This window comes from Brassica rapa, chromosome A09 (genome assembly GCF_000309985.2).
Source record: "Brassica rapa cultivar Chiifu-401-42 chromosome A09, CAAS_Brap_v3.01, whole genome shotgun sequence".
Lineage (NCBI taxonomy): Eukaryota > Viridiplantae > Streptophyta > Magnoliopsida > Brassicales > Brassicaceae > Brassica > Brassica rapa.
This window is the reverse complement of record NC_024803.2, coordinates 24,764,639-24,791,647: the sequence shown is the minus strand read 5'-3', so window position 1 is coordinate 24,791,647 and position 27,009 is coordinate 24,764,639. Positions and strand designations below refer to the sequence as shown.

At 37.8% G+C, this 27,009-nt stretch overlaps 3 protein-coding genes across 6 annotated transcripts; 1 reads left to right on the top strand and 2 right to left on the bottom strand.

Moving 5' to 3' along the window:
* Positions 1-11,034: 11,034 nt before the first annotated feature.
* Positions 11,035-13,351, bottom strand: LOC103848631. The gene is made up of 3 exons (XM_009125501.3): positions 12,159-13,351; positions 11,531-12,082; positions 11,035-11,435 (listed from the first exon to the last, which is right to left on the bottom strand). Exons 1-3 carry the CDS (start codon positions 13,110-13,112, stop codon positions 11,325-11,327), a joined length of 1,617 nt encoding a protein of 538 aa, XP_009123749.1. The 5' UTR covers positions 13,113-13,351; the 3' UTR covers positions 11,035-11,324.
* Positions 13,352-13,718: 367 nt separating this feature from the next.
* Positions 13,719-18,191, top strand: LOC117127854. Its single transcript, XM_033278590.1, has 2 exons — positions 13,719-17,620; positions 17,881-18,191. The coding sequence occupies exon 1, from the start codon at positions 14,086-14,088 to the stop codon at positions 16,633-16,635; it is 2,550 nt and encodes an 849-aa protein (XP_033134481.1). The 5' UTR covers positions 13,719-14,085; the 3' UTR covers positions 16,636-17,620; positions 17,881-18,191.
* A 181-nt stretch (positions 18,192-18,372) lies between these two features.
* LOC117127855 (B3 domain-containing protein REM7-like) lies at positions 18,373-20,499 on the bottom strand. Of its 4 annotated transcripts, none has more exons than XM_033278593.1 (5): positions 20,072-20,499; positions 19,514-19,576; positions 19,130-19,424; positions 18,962-19,047; positions 18,373-18,880 (listed from the first exon to the last, which is right to left on the bottom strand). In XM_033278593.1, exons 1-5 carry the CDS (start codon positions 20,267-20,269, stop codon positions 18,581-18,583), a joined length of 942 nt encoding a protein of 313 aa, XP_033134484.1. In that variant the 5' UTR covers positions 20,270-20,499; the 3' UTR covers positions 18,373-18,580. The 4 variants fall into 4 exon arrangements, with proteins under 4 accessions (XP_033134484.1, XP_033134485.1, XP_033134482.1 ...); XM_033278594.1 differs by having other exon boundaries at positions 18,962-19,044; XM_033278591.1 differs by having other exon boundaries at positions 18,373-19,047.
* Between the last annotated feature and the right edge of the window lie 6,510 nt (positions 20,500-27,009).

The following is a 27,009-nucleotide window of genomic DNA, read 5'->3' as shown; positions in this document are numbered from 1 at the left end:
CAACACTCATACCCTTTCACGATCCAGTCACCCTTCCAGTTGGAGATCGTGTCCAACAAGCGAACTTTCGCCTTCGCGTAAAACGCTTTCCTCACCCTCTCATTGACCCCCATGGACCAATGATATTTTTGCTGTAAAAAAAATTAAACTAATAATTAGTTTAAAAAATATATACAAATCATGAATAAATTAAAGTTTATATAATTAATTAATAGTAACTTACAGCGTAAATTTTGAACCACGTCTTTCTGACGTAGATCGGCATCTTTTTCCAGTTCGGATTTGCCATGGAGAAGTAACCTTTGATCGTGTTGGTTACGTCCGATGCAAGACATCCGTCAACCCCAAACCTGAAAAAAACAAATTTAAAGTATAAATTATTTATTAATGTCAGAAAAGAATTTTTAAAAAATTAAAAAAAATAATTAATTTAACATACCACAAAGTTCCGTCAAGTCGGTCGGGGTCCATGACTGGTAAACCTTCTCTGTCTGGCTGACCGAGAAGGTCCTCGACAGTGTACAGTGAGTAAGGAGCACTTGGAGGCATCATCAAATTCATCCCGGCGGGCATCGGAGGAGCCATCGCAGGAGGCACAGGAGGAGGCATCGTCGGAGGAGCCATCAGAGGAGGCACATGAGGAACCGATGGTGCACTAGAAGAAGGCGACCGAGAGACTCTCTGAGAAGACTAAGTCTCGGGGACAGTCGCCGGACCCGAAGAAGCTGAAGAAGACGGGTATAAACGACTACCACGCTCACCGAACATCTCTCTGTAATGGGGAGTAAGTCTGTTCCTTCGAACCGTCTGGAAAAATGTTTTTAAAAAATTAACATCAACACTAATTAACAAATTCTATAAATAACAAATTCTATAAATCTAGCTAAATTCCCTACATCAACCACCTAATCAACACTAATTAACATAAAATCAGTAAAGCTAATCTAAATTCCCTACACTAACTACCTAATTTATCCTAAACTAATCAAATTAGAGAGGAAATAGAGAGAGTACGTACCATTGCTACGAAAGAGAGAGGAAGTGGAGACGAAATGGAAGTGAGAAGCTCGCGTGTATATATAATAAATTAGTAATCGTCGTAATTTCCTCATAAAGTTACAAGGAACTAGTGAGGCCCGTGTTTTTCTTTACGAGGAATTAACGAGGCCCGCGTTATGTTTCCTCGTAATGTCCTTGTTGATTAACGAGGAATTACCGAGGCCCGTGTTTTTATTCTACGAGGAATTAGCGGGGCCCGCGTTTTCCTATTACGAAGTCTTTACGACGAATTGTGCTTACGTGGAATTAACGAGTCTCGCGTTCTTTAATTTTTTAGGATACGTCGTAAGCTCCTCGTTAGTTTACGAGAAAATAGCGAGGATTATGTTTAAATCCCTAAAACCCCAAACCCCATCTTCCTTATTTCTATTTCACATATTCCAAACCCCAAACCCCATCTTTCTTATCTTCTACTTCATATATTCCAAAGCCTAAACCCATCTTCCCTTTAACGAGGAACTCGCGAGGCCCGTGTTTGGTTTCCTCGTAAAGTCCTCGTTCATTTACGAGGAATTAGCGAGGCCCGTTTTTTTATTTACGAGGAATGAGAGGAAGCTAATTGGTCGTAAAACCTTTCTAAATTTTCTATAAATACTCACCAGTTTGCTTCTCAAATCAAAGATAAACTCACCAATTTGCTTCTCAAATCAGAGATAATTACTCACCAGTTTGCTTCTCAAATTAGAAAGATTGAAAAAAAAGGAGAAGAAAATACTGGAACATATGTGGGCGGAGACAAGGCTAGACTTACGTAGGTCTCGCCTTGTTTCTTTCCACCTGTGATTCCAGTATCTTTCTTCTCTTCTTTTTTCAAATATTACAACAGCAGTCCCTAATTGGTCGTTAATTTATGAGGAATTAGCGAGGCCGCTTTTTTATTCTACGAGGAAATAACAAGGCCCGGGTTTTCCGGTTACGAGGTGTTTACGACGATTTCTGCTTACGTGGAATTAAAGAGTCCCACCTTCTTTATTTTTTAATTTCGTTGTTATTTCATCGATATATTACGAGGAAATTACGAGGATTATGTTTAAATCCCTAAAATCCGAAACCCCAAACCCCATCTTCCTTATCTTCTACTTCATATATTTCAAACCCCAAACCCATCTTCCCTTTAACCTCAATCTATTATTTCCATTCCAAAATTTTAAAACCACAATTCCTTAACTTACAATCACAATTAATATCTTATTTCTAATACAAACTCCTTACACAAAATAAAATTATATAAATAGTTTTTCATGATTAAATCCATCAAATCACATGCATTAAGTCTGAAAATCAATCTTATTAAAAACAAATACATCAATCGGATATATCGACATTCTCGTCATCACTAGAAACATCATCATTTTCATTAAAATTGTCTTCAACAGCTTCATCTGTGGCATCGTCGGTAAGATCTTCGTACTCATGATTATGCGGATCAACGAGAAGGATGTCATCAAATTCTTGTTCAGGTTTATCGACTTCATTTATCTGTTCTTTTTGCAATGGTGGTTCTTCTCCACTGATGATTCGTCCTCGAGGTGTAACTTTGATCACAGCTAACCAATTTATTCCGGATTCTCTCATCCAAGGGTATAAAAGGAATCTAACTTGGTATGCTTGTGAAGCTAAGATGAAAGGCTCGAATCTGTTGTACTTGCAAAAATAAAGAAAACGTAGAAATTAATTTATTTTGCTCATGTATGGCAAAAAAAGAATTTGGTTGTACCTTCGTCCACCATTGACATCAACTACACCGTATTTGTTAAACCGAACACCTCTGTTGACGACGGGGTCGAACCATTCACATTTGAAGAAGATGCATTTTAGCTTCAATATCCCTGAAAATTCGACTTCAATAATCTCCGTCAAGATCCCATAGAAATCTGTTTCCCCTTCACACATATTCCATAGTTATTGGTCGCCCGCTGGCTACCATACTCATATGTGTGAAAAATATAGCCTCGAGTGAAATACATTTGTGATGTAGTGACCTTTACAAGTGGAGATTGAATTACTTCGTGTACCCACTTAGGATAATCTGCATCGTCGTCATAATCAACCTGGAAAAATAAAGAGAACCTTGAAATACAGATCATGTATAAAAAAAAAGTTTGATCGACCTGAAAAAATTAAGAGTTTGAGTTAATACATGATTCTTCAACCACTTAATAAAGTGTTGCTCTTTCCTTTTGTCTATGTCACTTTTGGATATACCTGAGAATGTTTCTTCGACTTGAGAAACAAATAGGATGTAAAATCACATTTTATATTAATTAATCTTTGGCAATTATATAATTTATACTTATATGCGTTTAGAAGTGTCCATATATGCTACCTTTTAAAATAACGCATCAATGAATCCTCGCAATTGAGTAGAATATAGGTGTGTGCTGAGCGTCTTCTTCACTCGACCACCAAACTTCTTTTGATTTCCCACCGAGTCGCCCAATATGGCTAAAGATGTCTCGAACACCAGCAACTGCATATGTTGGCGCGACACCACCATCATCATATCTTCTTGGAGCTCTTTTCCGGGTACGTACTTTTGACGCAAAGTAGTACTATGTGAAGTGAGAAGTTTCTTTCGTCAAACTTCCAGCAATTATAGAACCTTCAAATTTTGCGAGGTTCTTTGCATTTTCTTTCAAATATTTCATGTCTCGCTCATACTGATACATCCATCCGTAATGTACAGGTCCACGAAGCAATGCCTCGTATGGGAGGTGGACATCTAGATCCTCCATGACGTCAAAAAATCCCAGAGAAAATATATTCTCCAAGTTGCACAATAAGATGAGAATGTTCTCCTGAAACTGTTCCACGACTTCTTTTTTAAGAGTGAGTGTGCTCAAATCCTTGAAAAATGCTCCAATGCCTTGTATATTCCAAAAACAATTACACACATTATTAGTCATATATTATTGCAACTAAACCATTATAAAAGTACTGCGTTATAATATACTACATGTAAGTGATTCATGTATGTTTGTTAGAAGTAGCTCCGCAAATGCAAAAGGAAATAGTCGTTGCATAAAGACATGACAATCATGACTCTTCATCCCGAAGAACTTTTAACCCTTTTCAACACATCTAGAGAGATTTGAAACATACCCATCGAAAAACTTCACTTCTTTGCAATAGTTTCTTTTTGATAATTACACAGCAATTATAAATGACATTGTAACTTCTCTTCTCATTATACCACTTCATCAGAAAATTATGCAAAATTTGGACAGTTAATCATATCACTTAATTTTTTTATTAATTACTCAAAAATTGTCATCCTTTTTATTCTTAGACCAAATCTATTAGTAAAAAATTAATTTCAATCCAACAAAATTTGACATCAGTCTAAAAATATTTAAATGAACAATATATAATATAACTAAATACATCAAATTTTAGAATAAAAATAAAAGTCTTAAAAACGAAAAGGAAAAACCTTTTTATGATATTTTTTTTCACATATCGTTAAACTTAAACCAACAAGAAAATGATTCTCACAGAATTATTCTTTAATTAACAATCATGAAATTAAAGTTAACAAGATTTACAACACATACTATAAAACCATAACCAAATGCTAATACATAATTTATTTTTTGAAATTCTGATTCAAGAAAAATATAACACATAATACAATAAAAAAATAGTTGAGAAATATAATATAATTTGAGTTTGATGAAAAAATTTAGTAAATGAATAATAATTAAGTTTGAATAGATAACATCATCTAATAATATATTTTTTCAAGAATAAACAGAAAATTTTTATAAGGATAAAAATATATAATTATTTTTATATCAAACCTATTTATAAAATTTAATAAAACATTTATCATTTTAATAAATAGTTTATTTTTTAATCCAACAAATATTTTAATATCCATCCAAAATATATATATTTAAGTGAAATATATAATATAATCTAAAAATTACAAATTTGTTAGAAAAAGAAATAAAATTCATAAGAATAAAAAAAAGAAAAATCTATTTATGAGCATTAATTTTCACGTTTCATCAACCCAAACCAGCAAAAAAATTGAATCTCACAGAATTATTCTTCAATTTCTTAACAAGGAACTAAGTTTATAAAAATTAACAAAAAAAAAACAATGAAAACCATAACCAAATATTAGTATGTAATTGATTTCTTAAAAATTAATTTGGAAAACAAAACATAACACATAATACAATAAATATTTAGTGAAAACATATAATATAATTTGAGCTTATGAAATATTTAGTCAGTAAATAATAATTTAGTTAAAGTGGATGATATAATTCAATAATATATAAAAATTTAAAAAAGGAAAAAAATAAGAATAAAAAGTATTTATGAAATTACTTTTTATACTTGACCAATTCAGGCTAACAAAAATATATTAAGAATTAAATTATACAGAACTTTTTTTTATTTTTTTAGTCACCAAAATTTAAACTTAGAAAAATTAGAAAATATGGAATACCGAAACTAGAGATCAATACATAATAAAACATATATTTTAAAAAGGGTAGAAAAACAGAAAATACTATATAGCCCATATATTTCTGTATGGAATGGTCTATGGCTCCCAACCACTCGCCCGAGACCAACAAACAAAAATCATCATAACACTTTTCCGGATCTCACAGTGCATTTTTTCATTGACCCAATTTTACGAACTTGGAATACTCAAACAATTCAGGCTTTGGTGGACCCAAAGACGCTAAAATTATTGAAAGCATACCTCTGAGTACAAACCAGATGGTGGATAGGGATGGATGACACTTCACAAATAATAGAATATACTCGGTTAAAACAGGATATCGGCTCGAACGGGTCTATCCAGATAAGGCAAAACCACCATATCAGGTCTATGGTCCCACGGTGGATATTTTAAAAGCGTTTTGTTGGAAGGCGAGATGCCCTCCGAAAATAAAGCATTTTTATGGAAAATGTTATTAGGGTGTATGGATGTGAAGAAGAATTTGCAAGCGAGTGGAATACAAGGAGATATATGTTGTGCTAGATGTGGAGCTGATGAGAAATCAATAAATTAAGTGTTTTTTTAGTGTCCTCCTGCGCGACAAGTTTGGCCGTTGTCAAAGATACCGTCAAACCCATATTTTTCCCTACTAATTCTCTCTTTACAAATTTGGACATTTTCTGGAGAGTGCTCCCGGAGATGAAAGATCATCATTTTGCTTGGATATTATGGTACATTTGGAAATGAAGGAATAACAAAGTTTCTAGTAATTTGGATATGGACCCAAGAGATATACTTAATCTTGTGGAAACCGAATCAAAACTTTGGGCTGAGGCCCAGGTGAAGAACATTCAACAGGCACCACAACAAGTTGAGGTTAGGCATCGTCCGATGAGAGTAGGACACTGGTGCTTTATAGATGGTTCGTAGAAAGATAAGGAGCATTATTCAGGTCAAGGTTGGTATAGTATTCTCGAAGGTTTTAATGGTTTGATGAGAGTAAGAAATATTCGGGCAAGTGTTTCACCCCTCCATTCGAAGATGGAAGCGGTGATATGGGCAATGAAGTGTATGATGAATTTACGTCAATATCAGGTCACGTTTGCTACGGATTGTTTTCAATTGGTGAAGATTGTTTCAGAACCAGAAGAATGGTCGGCGTTTGAAAGTTATCTAGGAGATATAAAGATGTTGAAGACATGTTTCCTCAGCTCAGAGATCATTCGTGTACCCCGGACGGAAAATCAAAAGGCGGATAGTCTAGCACGAAGTGCCAAAAACAATCGTCTTTCGTCGTTTACATGGATGCAGAGCTACCAATTTGGTTCACATAGTCAATATGAGTCTGTTTGTTTCATGACGAAAAAAACTATATAACCCATATAATACAAAAAAAATTAGTAAGATTTCATAATATAACCCAAAAGTACATAATATAAATGAAATACATACATTTCAATAATATGCAAAAAAAAAATATAGGAGTAAAATAGATAATCCTTCACATTATTTATTTTCATATTTATCAAACCATGATACACAAAAAATGATAAAAAAATAAATATCATATATTTTTTTTAAACAATAAAACCAGGTTAATATACTAGTCCATACATAGTTGCTATACTAGTCCATAGCAGTATGAAAATTACTATTGCTGGGAATTATGCAGAAGATCCATTCAGGATATAAAGTTAAAATATGGAAGGATCTTTAGATTCCAACAACACCAGCTAGACCAGCACGTTTTAATGCCCTGGTGGTACATCTGAGAATGATAGTCATTGATCTTATTAAAGGGGACTTGAAGGAGTGGGAGGTGAACATGCTAGAAAATATTTTTGTCCAAGAGGATATATCGATGATCGTAGTTCAACCAGAAGTAAAACCACCCATGGTGATACGTTTTGCTGGAGCTTTATAAAAAGTGGCTAATATACCGTTAAGTCTGGATGATGGGTAACAAAAAATATTCTAAATAATGAGGAAAAGAAAGTTTGTTCAGAGTCAAGTATCACCAAACTTCAAGCTTTTGCTTGAAGAATAAAGACTCCACAGAAGATTCGTCATCTATCAGCTGCCACGTAGAAGTAACAAGAAAGCTTAATCGTCGCCATATGCGATGCAATATTTATTGTCATAGATGTGGAGAACCTACCGAAACAGTCACTCATGCCATATTTGGGTGCCCTCCTGGTACCAAGTGTTCAAGCTAACATGGACTATTTCTTTTTGGAACAAGAACAATATTGAGGATCAAGATTTGGACAAGAACCCATATCCTTGGATAATTTGGTACTTTTGGAAAGCTCAAAATGATAAAATATTCAGAGGTATAGATAGGGCTTCCCTAGAACCGATCAGATACGCAGAAGGAGAGTGCCAATATCGGTTCTCAGTGAATGTGACTTTTCCTACAACATCACATCCATTAAGTACCACAGTTTCACAAGACATGCTTGGAGAACATATATTTAGTAGATTGATCATGGTCTCCCACCTCTCAGTTTAGTGGATGCGGATGGGCCTGGAAGGACACCTCTGGAAAAATCCGGTTAGTGGGGACACGAAATACAAGACGACAGGAGTCAGCTTTGCATTTAGAATTAGAAGCATTTAGAGTATGCTATGTCATTCGACTTGTTATAATTTTGGAACGGACTACAAAAATCTGATTACTATAATAGAGAAACTTAATGCATGGCCAAATTTTGCTACGGAGGTGGAAGATATAAATACTCAACAAAGAAGACTTCAAACATTTACGATTTTCTATATTCTTCGAAGACAAAGCACAATCTCGGATTTTCTAGATAGAATTTCAAATCTAATTATTCAGACCACCTTGAATCTGAGTAATATAATAGCTATTTGATGTAAAAAAATCAATAAACTCAAGTTCACTGTAACTATTGATGCAAAATAACAATGAAGAATTATTAGATAATAAAAATAAATTAAAAAGGTAGAAAAATATAAAAATAAACAATAGACATAAGAATGAAAATGTAAAAAATTGTTTTTACTATATAAACAATAGATCTTAGATTATCATGTCTATATAAATGTAGATTATTTAAAGGCTACGTCATCATCTAAAAATAAATAATCATTGAATATAAATCAAATATTAATGATATAATATAAATATATAGTTACATACTCTAAACGAGAACACAAGATACAATTATCTGTTATAAACACACACAACAGTAAAAATAAAATTGTTCCAGCTCTTCGCTTGGTCAAGCATCTTATCAGGGTCCCGTGCTGGGCTTTTTCAGTTTGAGTGCTGCATAGTTCGAGTTCGAGCTTTTTCGACGTTCTGCGTCAACCGATTTGTGTTACTTTGGTTATGTTTCTTAGAGTTGTTCTGCCTCCCTAATGATTATAATATTATATTGGTGTCTTGGTTATAGCGCTCCATAACGAAACGAAATTATGTGGCAATGGACCTATATTGTACGCAATGCATCTGAGTGGGTAAATGACTTTCCGTTACTGATGAGGTCTTCTCTTTGACTCCCTGGAGTTTCTTTGTTATAAGGTGCCTACTGGTATCTTTATTTTCTGTAACTCTGGTGCTTTTCGCATTTGTTTTTGTTGGCCTTTGGCTATGTAAGAACTATGAACCTTACAGTTGAAAAAAAAGTAAAAATAAAATTAGACAATTTAAAATAAAATAAACCCTAAACTATCAATCCTAAACCCTAACACTTTTTTTGAAATGCTAAACCCTAAACCCCGAAACATCAACTCTAAACCCTTAACCCCGAAACATCTAACTCTAAAGCCTAAACTCTAAACCTTCAACTCTAAACCCTAAAACATCAACTCTAAACCTTAAATCCTAAACTATCAACACTAAACCCTAAAAAATAAACTCTATACTCTAGACCCTAAAACTAAAACTCTAAACCCTAAACATTTTTAGAGTGCACATAAGAATACAATATTTCATATATAATGATTTTCTGGCTAAATAGTTCATAATGATTTTTTTTTCATTTATACTGATCTAATATTGAAATAAAAAAGCAAGATAGAAAATTTTTGTTTTGGAAATTGCCAGAAATTTAAATAAAAAATAAAACATTACACAATCTAACAAAGAAACCTTATAAGAATTAGGCAAAATAATGGAAGTACAATTTTAAGATATTAAAAGTTGTGGTGAAGAAAGATAGGAGTGACGAAGTTATAATGAGCATGAATTAAATAGTATCATATCTAAAATTAGCTGCAAACTGAAGACGTCGATAGAGACACTCACACTGTCGACATTATACACAATTAATAAATAGCCTCACCTACATAAAACTATAACTGTTTGTTGCAATGCAACATTTCATTTACCAAATCATGCTACAAATATGCACCGTTGGTTTTTTAAGATATAAAAAGGACAGGAATGTACAAAAATCGTGAATATTAAGGAGAGCCAATTGGGTTATACAAATAAATAAAATTAAAGAATCCCGTAGCTCGAAAAAGCTGATGATATAGATGAAAATAATTGAACAAAAAAAAAAAAAAAAAAAATAGATGAAAAAAAAAATAAAAAGAGCGATATGAAGAATGTATGGGCGGTGTAAGTGGAGCACTTTCTTGAAGAGGAAAGAAAGAGAGGAGCGGCGGAAACAGCTGTATTTTCTCTTCTTCTGCTTACCCACTTTCACATGCTCTCTCCTGAACCTCTTTTTGCACTTATTTATTACTTGATTACATGTGATGTGTTGTGTTCTCTTTTGATTCTTAATTTAAACTCAAACGCAAGACAGAATAATACCTTAATAAAAGAGGTGGTAAGAACATGCTCGCGGAGTTAGTTCCTTGATTTCTGAATCTAGATCTTAGTGCGTTTGATTCAACATGTAATCGTCTTCAAACCAACAAAAATAAAATCCAAAATGTATGCTCTCTACCAATAGAAACTGACCACAAATCTGATCTCATAGGCAAGTTGTCAAACTTCATCACTTTCCCAACTTGTATCATACGAGGAGTTGCTAAATAAAACAGGTCAACATCAATTTTGTCAAGCTATCAGAAACTAGTTGCAAATTTTTATTTACACTCTTTAGGGAAAAAAAAAAACTAACTTTGGGGCTAACTTTGTGTGATCACTGCATTAACTATTTGACCCCACGCAATGATGCAACTGGTCTCTCGTCATAATGTCAATTTCAGGATTTACGACAAAACAAGTAGCAAACCTGGGCTCACTTGCCAGTGTGTCAGAGAGTTCATGACAAGCCAACTCAGACCACAACACTCCGATTAAACCCGCAGTTTTAGAACACACACACACATCTTAAAAATCTATCCAACCAAAGACATTTCCTTAAATCCGCACTAAATCCACAACCCATGGACCACTCTACTAGTGGATATATATACCTTTTTAAAAAAAAAAGAGATAAAACAAACTTAAACCCACAAATATTATGTGGCTGTTATGATTGACAATGCAGTAGGTAGGGGAAAACAAAAGATAGACCCATTTTCACACAGTATCATAAAATAAAACAAGTTACTGAGATAGATAAAAGAAGTTTTAGTGTTGTGCTAAGATCAAATGTTGTACACAATGCACTCGTTTTCTCAACAGGAAGGGTTGACTTCTTGACAAACTCAGATGTACAAAAGAATAAAGTGAAACGAGGAGACAGTGGAAGAAAAATATTTCAAATTTTGGGCATTAGCATTCTAGGTCAGACAACAGTTAAGGTCGTGGATCTTACCTATGTACAAGCCACAGGATAGAGGTGAAAGAACATATGCTTTAGATCCAGTATCCAAGTGTTCATTGGGAACTAATCGTGGAACCCAAGATGATCTTTCCACACTGCCCAACTGTTAATCTGAAAGGCTCATTAGTAGTTGGAGTTGCTCTGCAACACAACCGTCTCGGCGCCTGATCGGAGCCAGGAAAAAAGAAAAGGAAGAATCATCAAGTACAGATCATAAAGAAACATTAGTTGATCAAAGTGATAAACAAGAAAAGCTCACCAAGTGCCAATTTTTGCTCAGAGGAAGCCCTAGGACCTGGATCTTTTCCACATTAGGCAGAGGAGGAGAGCTTGGAAAGCATAGAAGCTTCCTCTTCAAATCATCTTTTACCAATGATCTAGAGTAGGTTCCAAGAGTCGCATTGCCTTCACGTCCTACCTCGTTTAAGAAGAAGAGTATAGGCTTCTTACAGAGAGATGAAACAGGAAGCTTGATGTCAAGGTCAAACTCACTGGGATGTCTAATCCCGTTCCAGGCAGAGAAGGTAAGGTCAGCTCGCTCAAGATCCCGTGGTAAGAGAAGGTTCGGGAAGACTTGTACAACATAGCCAAGAGAGATTGAAAAAGTGAGCTTGTGAGTATGATCGTAACAGATGGATCGCTGCAAAACACTCCTGGGGCTCAAATCCATAGCTTCGGTGAAGAGTTTCAAACTATCTAATGTGGATAAGCCCGGATAGAGAGGATTAACAGCTTCAACGTGATGAATAGAGACAAAAGGTGCGATGGGATGAGAGGACAAGATGCCATGAGCATCTCCCTTAATGTCCCACTGCCATACATGAAACGAGCAAGAATGTTCAGACTCATGAAAGAAGAAATCTCAAGGAGAAAGGCAGTAAAAGTACCTGGTGAAAGCCAGGCTCTTTGGAGAGAGGAACTCCGAGTTCGGTGATGCAGGCGTGAAGACGATCATCACTACCGTATAGCTTAGGGTATCTATCGATACAATCATCATGGATGCGAGAGAGGGCTTCGGCGAGAGGGAAGCTGATGGCAATGCCGCCGCCTCCGAAAGCCATGTTATGACTGAAGTAGGAGTTAGCAGAGTGGCTCTCGGAAGGGTTTCCGACATAAACCATCTCGGAAGGATCGTACTTGCTCAAGACAGCAAGAAGGTTGTTAACATTGAAGATAGTGTCGTCGTCTCCGAGGATAAACCAGCGGACACCGGGGAGAGAGAGGCGGAAAGACTCCATGGCGATGCGTGAGATTCGAAGTCCAGAAGGATGGCCAGTGGGATTGGTGTAACGGAAGCGAGAGGAGTCTTCGGAGAGGATGATAGGAGGAAGAGAATCATCTCCTTCCTGCGGAGAGACCTGCTCTTCGAGCCAGACGTGACCACGCATCTGGGAAGGCTTCCACCATAGCCTCACCAGCTCCTTGCGTCGTTCCCAGAGCTGTGAAGACCCAGCGATGCCAAACATCAAGTGGTTCAGAGACAGATCAAGCCCCAAGAGACTTCGATTCCTCGGTTGGGCAATCTCTTGGTCATGATCGAAGATAGGGAGAGCCGGCGGAGAGATTTCCCCTTCCCTTTCGTACCGTCTGTTCCAGATATGGGCGTCTTCCCAATCCCTAAGGAGATGCCAGCAGCGAGAAGTGGCGGGTGAGAAGACGAGGGAGAGCCAGGCCACGGAGGCGAGGAGAAGAGCGGTTGTAGCGACCAATGCGGTGGCGAAACGACTGAGACGGCAGCGACGGAGGCGAGGACGAGCGACGGGGGAGGAGGAGCAGGGACGGTGAGGAGAGGAATAAAGGTATGGAATGAATGAGAGCATGACGGTGAGGATTAAACGCATCTCCCCAACCGCATGTTCCCTCCGCCGAAACCAATATTCCGTTTTATGTTTTTTCTTTTTGTTTTTGTTTTTGGGGGTTGAATTAGGGTTTCGATCGCCACCAAGGAACCAGGGGGAGATGTCGCCGTCTCTTCTCTCTCTCCGTCGCTTTGGTTTCTTCTATTCTCCCCTTTTCTTTTATCTTTCCATCTTAGTCCCCAAATTTACCCTTTCTTTCCTTTTCTATACTCCCAAATCTCTGCACTAATTAGAATAAAGCACGTCGCATGACATAAGAGGAGAAAGCAATTCATTCTTGAGGGACATCACCTCATTTGTCCATCCTCCTCATCACTCAATCTCCTATACCTACTAAAATCATCTATACCCATAACTCTTTAATGAATTGTGGAAAGACTAAACTGACCTTGATTTGGGGGGATGGGTTGAATGAAAATCGAAAATTGTAATGTGATTGGGTTGGGTTTGTGATTGAAATCGTTGGTTTGGGAAGTTTGGTTAATGGTTTTATTAAAAAAAAATTAATTGAGAAAAGCTTAATCTTCTTCCTCCCCCCCCGCAGCTCCCCCCGCTCCCCTCCCCGAGCAGCTCCCTCCCCCATCCCCGCTCCCCCATCCGGCTCTGTCGCCGCAGCTTCTCTCCTCCTCCTCCATTTTCAAAGTGTTTCCGGAGGTCTAGAGTTGGGTATTGCAGGTAAACTCAGGTCCCCCAACTTCTCTTGAGAAATGCATGTATTTGGAATCGAGCTAGGAGCAATGCACAACGGCATTGTTTAGTTGATGGGTCAATTAGTATAGCGATTTGGTATAAAATGCATTAATGTGGTTGAATTAAACGTTGATAGATGCGATTCGAAACCTAGTGTTTTGGATTATTGTTGGAAAACTGAGAAAAGTGGAATAACTAGGAAAACTCGAACAACTGGTATAACTTTGTTTTTGTTGATCTTGTGCGATATTTTTGGCAGGATAGAATGACCAATAACGTATTCGTACATTTTACATATGAAGACTGCATGTATGGTATATCTGTGAAGGCATCAGTGGAGGATGTGACGTTGTCAATGTTACATGAAAAGATATATAAGAAGCTTGGGTTGGATGAACGTAAGGAAAAACTGAAATTGAGCTACATTCCGATGGTGATACGTTGCAAGAAAGCTGTAACTATTGCTGATGATGACGATCTTTATGTTTACCTCGGATGTGTCGATAAAGAGAACCAAAGATGTCTTTTGGTTGTGGAGAGTAGTGAAAGGTCGGGAGCGAGACCACAAGATAAACTTTCGATAGCGGGTAAAAGTTCTGTTGGTATGAACTACAACGATTTGCAGCTATTGGAACATGAAGTTGGACCTAATGCCATTACATTGTACGTTGGTGAGAACCAGGGGAATAACGAGGTGAGTGCTAAAGAGACTGGTACTGGTATGGAGACTGATACTGGTATGGAGACTGATACGGCTGCGGAGACTGATACGGCTGCGGAGACTGATACAGGTATGGAGAATGATACGGCTGCGGAGACTGATAAAGGTATGGAGAATGATACGGCTGCGGAAACTGATACTGGTATGGAGAATGATACTGCTACGGAGAATGAAACGGCTGCGGAGAATGAAACGGCTGCGGAGACTGATACCGTACATCCAACCGCCGATAAGTATGTTGAAGAGCCACCTGCAATAGTACGGAGTAGTTGTATAGAGGAATGGGGCGATGGTTTGAGTCTTAATAAACATGACGAATTTCCAAGTAAGAAGGCAATTCAGGAGATGGTGGATAGAGCTGCATATTGTGAATGTTATCGTTATGTCACTAAAAAGTCAGATCGAAATCGATTGGTGATAACATGTTCGCAAGCTGACTGCAAATGGGTAATACGAGCTTCAAGGATTGCTGGGACAGAAATTTTCTCAATAAAAAGCTACACGAAGATGCATACATGCTCGCGGACACAACAAAGTGACAGCAACGACAAGAGAAGAGCGTCAGCAGAAGTAGTGGCAAGTTTTTTGAATGAGGAATTCCCAGGAGATGTGCAAACTCCAACTCCAAAAGATATTAAGGCTCTGGTTAAGTCCAAACTTGGTGTCATGATATCCTACTCCACAGCATTGCGTGGAAAGAATTTGGCTTCTTGTGATACACGTGGTAGTCCGGAAGATAGCTACAGGATGATGTATAGCTATTTGTTCATGTTAGAGAAAATGAACACGGGAACAAAAACTAGTGTGAAATTGGATGACTCAGGTAAATTCAAGTACCTCTTCATAGCGTTGGGAGCTTGCATTGAAGGGTTTGCAGTTATGAGAAAAGTGATTGTTGTCGATGCAACATGGCTGAAGAACGGATATGGGGGTGTTCTAATTTTTGCCAAAGCTCAAGATCCTAACCGTCATTGCTATCCACTTGCGTTTGCTGTACTTGATGGAGAGAATCATGCTAGTTGGACCTGGTTTTTTGAGATGCTTAGAAGCGTTATACCAGACTCTTCTGAACTGGTTTTCATGAGTGATAGAAATCCAAGTCTGATATTTGCAATAGCAAACGTGTACCCTCAGGCTCACCATGGTCATTGTTTATGGCATTTGAAGGAAAATGTTAAAGGGCATGCTTCTAACGTCACCAAAGATGTAGTCGGGCATAGATTCATGGAGTTGGGAAAGATGTACACAATGGCTGATTTCAATGCTGCTTACGAAAGATTTAAGCTAAGGTTCCCTTCAGCTTACACGTATGTGGAGGAGAAAACTGAAAAAGACAAATGGGCAAGGGTTTTTTTCCCACGTGACAGGTACAACTTGGACACAAGCAACAGCGTGGAATCAATGAACAAAGTGTTTAGAGAGGCAAGGAGGTGGGCCTTGATACCAATGCTGGATTGTATCATTAGGACATTCTCTGATTGGTTTAATCAACGTCGGAAGGATGCTGTTTCACAATCATTGGGTACCATGCTAGTGCCTCTGGTTGAGAACTACTTGCACGATCTATGGGTTCTTGCGCGAACGCTACCTGTGCGGGAGCTTAATAGTTATGAGCTAGAGTACGAGGTCAAGGATAGTCATGGGAAGATGTTTTTGACGAACTTGATTGCCAAAACTTGTACTTGCAAGGTGTGGGATTATGAAAAGATTCCTTGTCTGCACGGACTGGCTGCTTATATCTATTACACTAATGAGGTGGATAATGGGGGTGGTAGGAGCCGTGATATCAACATAGTATATCATGAGTTGTGCTCAAAATACTATTGGACGGAACTGTGGGCATTGGCGTATTGCAGGACAATTTATGCTGTGCCAGACATGTCTGTATGGGAAGTCCCGGATCACATCAGGGAGCTGAAGATCATACCTCCGGATCCTATCAAGCGGAAGGGAAGGAAAAGAGTTAATAGACTTCCATCTGGTGGAGAACGCCGTAGGAGGACACAGAACAAAAAGCGGCCTAGGCAAAATTTTGGTTTCAATTGGCTGTTATTTGGAAATGGTTCAAGCCCTTCAGAGCAGAACACGGCCTAACCACAACTTGTTACTCTGTAATTTGTATTTTTTTTGGAAAACTCTGGAAAACTATTTTATCATCTTTGTAAAACTGCATTGTGTTTCGAGTGTGACATTATTATTATGTAGATGGAAACTTGATTCGTTATGACATTTACTATTATGATTACTCTAGTCTGACTAATAATTCAATTAAACATGTTTTTTTCAAAACTTTCTCAAAAATTATGAAAACTCTTACTATCTCCATAATAAACCTTATAGTTTCACTCACACTTTGTGAATGAAGAACATGTCACAAAAGAGATTATCAGGTAATGTTTGTTTCCCAAATATTTGTGCAGTGAACAAGATAAATATCATGTTCAAGTACTAAAATCGAAAGTAAAACAAGAAAACCAAACTGAAAGCACTGGTAACACTGAATAAATTATAAACCACAGAAAGTACAACTATGAGCAAATCTCGTAAAACTAGTATCTTATGTAAAACTAAGAACAAATTTCGGGGAGGGAAATGAAATTACATTGGCGCCAAAACATATGAGGGAAAATAATTATTTTAATTATTTTAACTATTTTCATTTTCTTTCTCTATTTTCTTCCATTTCCCCTCTATGTCACGTCCCATCTCTCTCTCTCTCCACTCCATCCCTCTACTTCTCTCCCTCCTCCCCCTTCTTTACCGAGCCATCTCTCTCTCTCTCTCTCTCTCCACTCCACTCCATCCCTCATTCCTCTCTCTCGATCTCTTTCGGTTTCTCCCATTTCTCTCTGACAGTAATAACTGAAGCATGACTCATCCCGACGAGGAGTACAGTCACATGAAGGCCTTGAAGAGACACAACGACATGCTTGGTTTCGTGGCTGATGCGCAGTACGGCGTCCCGACCAAGTGCCCGTGTGGTGGAGGTATCATTCCCGAGGTATCTCCGTGTAACAAGTTTCCCAATGATTTTGATACGCAACCTGGAAGGAGGTACTTCACCTGCAAAAACTTTGAGGTAATTTTCATGTTGTGCAAAACTGGTAAAACTTGTATAACTAGAACCTGCTAAGCAGGTAAAACTTGCATAACTTGCTAGGAAAACTAGGAAAACTAGGAAAACTAGGAAAACTAGAAAAACTAGAAAAAACTAGGAAAACTAGAAAAACTAGAAAAAACTAGAAAAACTAGAAAAAACTAGAAAACTAGGAAAACTAGGAAACTGGTAAAACTGGAAAACTTGAAAAACTTGTATAACTTGTGATAAAACTTGTGCAGAATAATGGTCTCCACTTTCGTACGCCGTGGGTGATCGCGATTCAGGACGAGGTTACTAAGTTAGTAGACCGTGTCAAAGAGATGGCTGAGGAGATTGATCGCCTCAAGGCTCAGCTTTACCAACTCCACCGTCCATGATCCCATCTTGTTGCTCTAAGTTGTTGTTGTTCTAAGTTGTTGTTGTTCTATGTCTTATGATGGTACTTTGATCCATGTTGCTACTTTCCTTCTCTATGTGTGTGTCTTATGACTCTATGTGTGTGTCTTATGACTTAAACTATCTATCTAATGTTTATGTGTTTTGTGGTTTACTTCTCTATGCGTGTGTCTTGTGACATTATACTAAAATAACAAGTTTGCAACATCAAACCAAAATCAAGAAAATGATTAACTAAAAGTCGAAAAATGATTAACTAAAGTCACAGACCAAATCTATATTATCATTCAGGACGTGAAAATGATTAACCAAAAGTCGAAACTCTATATAACTAATTGACATGAAAATGATTAACTAAAAGTTTGCAACATCAAACCGAAATAACAAGTTCAAAGTACCATCAAATCAAAATAACAAGTTGAAAGTACCAAAAAGCAAACATATAAAAGACACACAAAATAAGTTCAAAGCACAAGACATTGTGCTCTTAAGATCAAGTCACAACCAACATAGACGCGTCCCCAACTAGAACACATGATCTTCCTAGTTCACCCGGGAGGAAGAAGCAATGTCACCTGCAGATTTAAGACACTCCTTACTTGGAGAACAGACACACATCAATGGCAAAGTGTTCCCATCTCCAACCACATTGAAGACAAAGCTGTCTCCAATGTGGCATTTGTTTTCAGCACAGAACTTTCTCCACCCTTTGATGTAGTAGAAGCCGCCTGATTCGTTAAATCGCATTGACACATTCCACGCCTTTCCCTCTATGTTCACTAGTTTCGCCTTCTTGCATTCTTTGTTCAGAGCATTACAACCAGTAGCCCCCACAGGGAGATTCTGCAACAAAAGAACATAAACATATGTGTCAGAACAACATAAAGATGTGTAAGTACACAAAAGAACACTCGTTTCACTCACAAGTTTGTCTTCACGGACATTAGAATCCGTGACCTCAGCCTTAAAACAGTAGTCCCACGAGTAAGAAAACCTAGCCCCTGTTCCTGCTGAAACACAAGAAACAAACAACAACTTCAAAAAACCTCATAAGTAACCTATGCTAGTGCGGTGACTTTGAATCACACTTACTATTGTTCTGGTGGTCATGGGCTTCTTCCATTGAGTTGGGATATGTGTACTGGATGTCACAGCAGCTCGGACCAAAGGGAGTGACGTGAAAGACCATGGAACCTTTGAGTTTGAAGATGACAATGTCTCCTATTCGAAGGTCATGTGCCTCAGCGAACTCCTTCCAACCTCGGGTGAGTCGCCTCTCTTCTTGTATCACTTGCCATGTTTGATCCATAGCGTCGGATGTTAGTGTCCATGTGTTCCCATTCGTCTTCCCTTGGATGTGCTTGGAGAAAAATACAATGGGTATTGTCTGCAATCAAGATTTGAGGTAAGTTACACAAACAAGGAAGAAATCAGGTTCTTGCAATCAAGAAAAGGCAATACAGAGAGTGTGTTTACCAAGTGAGTCTGGAATCCAGGAAGCAAAGGTTGGAAGAAATGAGGTTCTTGCGGTTGCACCATCTGCAAACAAGAAACAAAAGCTAGACAAAGTTAGACGCATGTCAAGGAACTTGCTAAAGTCACAGACCAAATCTATATCATTCTATATCATTTTCAGTTTTATTTAACCATTTGCTAAAACCGAAAACTAGCAAATGAACTCAATCAAGCATCATGAACTCCATCGACTGAGCTAGCATAAAATTCTCAATCAAGCATCATGCACTCGATATAACCAAAACTAGCATCATGAACTCGATCAACAGATCTAATTCATGAACTCAATCAATCAAATACGCTAAGCAAAGCCGTCACTCGATCGATGGACCGAATCTAAAAAACCCTAAGCAACTTAATTAACCATTTGGTGGTGTCGCCATCTAAAAAACCCTAAGCAACACTAAACAAAGCCGACGTTTTCTCCAACCCTAAAGAAATGAACCGACGTTTTGTAGTTTCTTCATAAAAATGGTAAACTCGATCGATGGAGAAACAGAACCGACGAGGAAGACATACCTTCGGTTGTGTCGCTATCGGTGGGATTGGCCGTTGCTGGTCAGGAGTCTCCTCTTCGGTGGAATTGGCCGTCGCTGGTGGGGGTAGCGGGGATCTCCCTCGGTTGTGTCGCCGAAGTGTCGAGAGAGGGAAGGGCTTCCCGAAAATGAGAGGGAATCGGGTCTGGTTTGGGGATTTAAGATAGGGAATTGGTACCATTCGGTTTTTGGACGGTTATGTTTTAATTTCGGGTCGAAATTAGGGATTGGTTCGTGGTTCAACTCAATTCGGTTATTCCTTTGGTTAAGGTAGGTACAACCGGTAAATACTTCAAATGTTCTAGGGTTAAATGTAATTTCCGGCTTTTTATTTAACTTACCATTTTTGTTTTGTTTTCATGTCTTACAGAGATTAGAGATATAGCTGGGTGGGTATAGGAGATGATGTCCCCATTCTTGACAAATTACGAAACATACGATTCATTCTCGTACCAGTTAGTTTTTATTTTTATTGGATACGTATTCTTATGTTCATGATAAGTCCATGATGAATTAAATGGGCCATGTCCTGGGTCTTTCTGAAAGTGGATGAATTTTTCTTGATTTCATTAAAGTGATTTTTTTGTCATTGAAATAACTTCCAAAAGTTTAAATCCCAAAAGCCAATGTTCCGAGGGAAACAAAGAGAAGACAAACAAATATAAAAAACATACACCAATAGATGCTTAAATGAAAAAAAAAAACCAGAGAGAAAATAGTTTTTGAAGATATAAATGGCTTCATACTCCATTAGGTGAAGCCATTGCAGGCTCATCTTGAGTATGTAGACGGAGAAGAGACAGCATCAACAAGAATGATATCAGTAAGCCAACTTGGACCTCCACGAGCTACATAGAATTGAACTCGTCCATTCTTATACTACATCGATCTCAATTGCTATTCTATTTGCAGCCACAGTCACTATTTCACCACAATAGTGTTGGAAGCAGTTCAGTGCTTGCCGAGTATGCTTAATAGTATTGGACAGCCCAAGAAACCAATGCGGATTGTTCAGGACAGCCCACCAAACCGTTTACCATGAATGTATAGACGGACACAATAGATTAGAAACTAAAGATTCCACGCACACCAATAGGGGCTATGGTAAAGATAAATTTCCAAAGAAAATAAGCCACCAATAAGAACACCGTCGATCTTCCGCTCCGGTATAAGTTTAACCAGGCACCCGACCATTGAACTTCCAATCCGGAACACAACCAGATCCGTTGCAAAACACACAAACCAGAATCACTGAAAAGGAGGTTGAGTTCACACAACAACCACAACTAATACCACCGAACTCCTGTAACTGTTATCACCATCACCACTGCTCCTTTATATGAAGTGAAACTCCATTACAGAAACGTATGGGAGAGTGAAGAAGAGCCACCAGAACCTTCAAAAGCCAGCTCAGAAACACACGGTAGAACAACCTGTCACGACTGACGAAAAGATCTTAAAAAAAAATAAAACTAAGCGATAAAAAAAGAGCAAATTGATGAAAAAGCTGAAAGAGAAAAGAGAGATCTCCCCCGGCATAAGCGACAAGCGCCACGGGGGAAAAACAAAGATCAGATCAGAGGGATTTGGGTGTGACGGCTGGAGAGAATTGGTAAATTAGGGTTTCCTATTCAAAGTTCATTCACGCGCTATTAATTTGAAACCATTAAAGTGATTTACATCAGTATATATGCATATACAATGGTTTTATACAATATAGGGACTCTCCACGATAATGCTAACTAAACAAAACCAAAGAATATTTTTTTTTTATTATCTAACATCTTTCCGTAGTCGTATGAGCGTGGGAGCTCTGCAATGCTTTCATTTGATCTAAAGCTTGTAAATAATGATGATGAAAGACGCTTAGTAAATATGTTAGCATAAGTGAATAAGAAGGAATATGATGTACTTAGACTTCACCCATTTAAATTTTCTCTTTGACAAAGTGTATATCAGTCTTGATGTGCTTAGTACGTTGGTGTTGTACCCGATTAGAAGAGAGATATATTGCACTGATATTGTCGCAATAGACAATAGTGGCCGATCTTAGTGGATTGTGCATTTCGAGTAACAAGTTTCGTAGCAACCACGTTTCTGCAACCGCAATAGCATCTCTCTTGTATTCTGCTTCAACATTGGATCTAGACATTGTAGGCTGTTTCTTTTGCTGACCAAGATATCGGATTGTCTCCTAAGTGGATGGAAAACCCAGACGTCGATCTCCGTGTCATGGGATATCATGCCTAATCTGCATCTGAATATGCAGTTAAAGTTATTTTCCGATGTTGCAGGAGTTGTAAGCTTTTGGTCTTTGTCTCTTAAATATATCTGAGATTCCTCCTTAGCGATTGCATATGAATTTTCTGCGGGTCATGCATGAAACTGCAGATTTATTGGACTGCATAGAAGATCTCCGACGTTGTGAAGGTTAGATATTGCAAAGCTCCCGCAATGCTACGATATTCAGTTGGATTGTGTACTTGCTTCCCTCTTTCTCAGCAAGTTTGGAGTTTAAGTCGGCTGTGTGGTGACCGATTTACAATCTTGCATACCTGTACGTTGTAGAATCTCTTCATCGTAGCTTGTCTGACTCAAAAAGAGTCCCTTTTCATCGGAAAGGAACTGCTATATTTTGAGTCTGTCATCGAGAATTTAACTTTTATTGGCGTGACTAAGGTGTCTTTCAGCATCGATGAAGATGAAGTAAGGATTATGTCATCTACGTAGAGTAGAATGTATGAGAGCTCCTCATCTATAATGTAGACAAATAAATTAGCAACCTTTTGCTCTGCTTGAATCCTTGGTTAGTTATGCAACCCACAAACCGAGCACTCCATGCTCTAGGAGCCTACTTGAGGCCATATATTGAGCATTTTAATCTGCAAACATGGTTAGGTTTCTCCTTGTCTACAAAGCCAAGAGGCTGGAACATATAAACCTCATCGTCAAGTGTACCATGGAAGAAGGTGTTCTGAACGTCAAGATGTTTAATGGGCCAATCAATCATTCACGAGAGCTGTATGAAGAACTGCTATAATCGACGCCGACTTTACAACGAGGCTGAAAGTCTATGTAAAGTCGATGACTTCCTCCTGAGACTTTCCGTTTGCCACTAAGCACAACTTGCATTTGCGAATATACTATATGCATTGTATTTGTGCTTGTAGAGCCACATAGAACGCACAATATTAATGTTTTTTGGGTCGTGGTACAAGCTCAAAAGTACCGCTCTTAATAATGGCATCATACTTATTGTACATTGCAGGATTCCAGAACGGATCTAGAAGAACTTAAAGCTGACTTTTGGAAAGTGGAGAGTGATTTTCGGATAGGAGGGAAAGGATCTGTTTTGGTTTACAAATAATGTGCTTGGGACGAGTTGACATTGTATGACTTGGAGCCTCATGAACTGATTGAAAATTCAGAGTAGGCGCTTGCGGCAAAGCCGTGTTTTCAACTTGAGAGGGAAGGTTCACAGTTGGATTTGTTAGAATTTGTTTAAAGAGAGATGAAGGCTATTTGTCTGTATCAATGAATTCGTAGCCAGAGTCAAATGGTGAATACTCTTCATATGAGAATTTTGCTTCATCAAAGGCGATGAGATAATTATCTTCCTCGATATGAGGTCATAAATATGTAGTCTCTGTCAAACTGGGAATATCCCAAGAAGATGCATTTGGACGACGGAGAGACAATATTAGTAGTGTATGATTTTGATTTGGTTAGCACAGACATCAAAAAAAATCTTAGGTGAAATAGAGAACTCGGTTTATTGAACATAATTTTATTGACAAGAGTTTTATGGGTAAAGAAGAGGTTTAAGATATGAACGATAGCATGGATTTCTCTACCCAGAAAGTGGATGGTAGATTGGCTTGGAAGAGGAGACTTTGTACATAATTGTTGACAATACGAATCATTCTGTCGGATCGTCCATTCTGTTGAGATGTAAAAGGACATGAGAAACGAAAAGAGTTTTCCTTATCTGAGAAAAAATTGTGAAACTGAGAGTTGTTATACTCAGTTCCGTTGTCGCATTATTTTGTTTTGAATTGATTTTGACATAGTTTGAGAAGAGAATAAATTTATATAAAACCTTGTGTTTGTTTCTACGGGACACCCAAGTGAGAGTATTGATCCCAAAATAGTATATAATATCGTATACCACTTAAGCTTTCAACTGGAGATGTCCACAAGTCAGTATGAACGATTTCAAAAGGTGCATAGACAGTTGAATCTAAGTTTTAGAAAGATAATGTTGTTTCCTTTCCTAATTGGCCAGCATCATAAAGAGGAAAAAGATCTCACTTATTATACTGTACAACATTAGACGAAAGCAATAAATCAAGAGTGTTATTGCTCAAATGAGCTAGACGACGATGTCACGTAGTAAAAGTAGCATAAAGAAAAGCATAAGGTTGTTTGAAGCTTTATTAGGAGAAGGAAAAACAGATAAAGGTCACCGGTACTATCACTGCGGAAAATCATTTTACGTATTTGAAGATCTTTAACAGAAAATCCAAACGGATCAAACTCGATTGAGAAAGCATTTTCTCTAGTCAATTTACGGACATCGATAAAATTCTTAATAATTGAAGCAGTGACAAGAACATAAGTAAGAGATGGAGGATGAGTATTTGTATGGAAAGAGAAAGAACCCAATTTCTGGATTGGGATTGTACTCCCGTTTGCCACTGTTACAGATTTTCCGTTGTCAATATTAAGAACAGACTTAAAAATCCCAAGAGAATTGGCGAGATGATCTGTAGCTCCAGAGTCCATGTACGACTGGTTGTCGTGCGGATCCATCAACATTATCGTATTGAAGGAAGAAGCAAACTCCATTGTCATTTTCATCTATTGAGTTACTCAACGTACATGCGCTTTGTTTGGTTGTTGATATAACATCATGAAAGGTCATGGTCCGAGGATACCAACTTGTGGGAATGGTTGTTGTTGACCCATTGATTTTACTATGGTGTCGGCCACATAGTGTATCTGTTAAACCATATTAGCGCATTCCATTGTTGGTAAATAGGTTGACCTTTATTGTTGTATCCTCTTACTCGTCCTTTGAAGTTGTTTTTCTTGCTTCTGTTGTGGTTGAACCGTTGATGTTGTTGTGTAGACTGATATGTGTTTCTTGTCTTGATTAGTCACTTAGATCATAAGAACCTTATCTGCTGATGATGTGTCGATATGTGTCATAAGTTTCTTTTTTTTTTAAGGTGATCTTCTTCTAGGAGCAGCATTGATCTTGCCTCTTCAAACGTCAGGAAAGGTTTCATGTGCATGATAACAATTATAGTGTTGTCAAATTTTTCACTAAAGTCAATTCAGTAAGTAAGTTACTAGTATCCTCTCACTAACATGAGCATCAACATTAGTCAAGAGATCAGTAACTGTCTTCAGTTCTTGGCAGTAAGAGTGTATCGAGAGATATTCTATTTATTTCGTACGCAGGTCATGGGCAAGTTGAATTGCCCTTGCATCTTTGTTGTTGCAAGTGTCTAACACCAGTGCAATAAAAACTATAAGTCGGTCACAGTGACTTCACACAACTTATAATAGTTTGCACCCAGTGTATCGTTATGCAGCAATATTCAGTGATCAGTTTGAGTGTGCTTGGTGATTGGCAGGAGAATATGTCAAAACGGTCTCATCCAGAGCACTAGTATAGGTGTCCCATCAGCCATCATAATTATCAATCATTCCATGACACCTCGGGTTCCTTACCAAGCAAACCCAATTTGATACTTGCACATGCATGATATACCTTCCAAGCCAAAGTCCAAATGATATAACTCATTAACACATTCATAGCAAACATGTTATATCCTTCATGTTGAGGCCCGAACAAATTGTTTGGAACAATATAACTCAATCATGAAAGCAATCAGTCATATGATCATGCATCATTTATATATTATACCCCCGAACCGAAGTTTGGATGATATAACCCAATATCTCTCACAATCATTATAACATCATATTTTCATGCAACAACCTAGTCGTGCATGCGTCAATCAATACTCATGTTTTGTAGGCGCTAACCGCACAATAAAAAAAGTAACCCTACAACCAAGACTCACCTTGAACTTAAGGATGGGCGATCGAACATATTTAGGTTGGTCTAATTGCTAGCGAAAATTTGTCAGAATTTTGGTTCTCAAACACCTACCTAAAACTTTGAACAAGAAAGAGAATAACAATGTCCCCTTACTCAGATTCGAGACCTAAACATATTGTATACTTAGATTAAAAAACTGAGGGGAAAATATATTGTTGAAAATTTAACTTTCAGAATTCCTACTCAGATCGTTCAGATATTACAGTCGGATTGCTTTGGTTTTCTTTCTATGGTGAGATTTGGTGAAAGGAGTCATAGGGGTTTCTAAGGGGTATTTATAGGTGTGAAGGATTAAGAGAAAGGAGTAAGGAGTAAGCAGCAGATGGGTGAAGGTGACAGCAGCTGCACATTAATCTTCATCCATTTAGTGACATGTGTCCATCAGTTTCATCACCAACAGCTGCATTAGCGGGGCAAGGATGTAGACTGGTAGCTGACCCGTTCCCATAATTTGAAGCACAGAGTCATCTTACTGAGTTATCGACCAGCCTATGTTCCCAAACATGCTTGACTCCACTCAGTCGATCCACATTCATATCCGATCGTACTATCATGATTTTCAAGCTGTAGGAAATTGATTTATTTGACTCGATATCATTTTTTTCTGGCCAACATCATGCACTACCAACTATGATAATCATTATAATTATCTAACTATTTTCTCATCCAACAAAGACATTTTAAGCCAAACCAAGGGCATTTCTAATTCACTAAAATTTCTCAAATTTTTTATGTATCATTTCTTCTTCTTAAACTCAACTTTGAATTGGAGTACCTCTCAAGCAGCT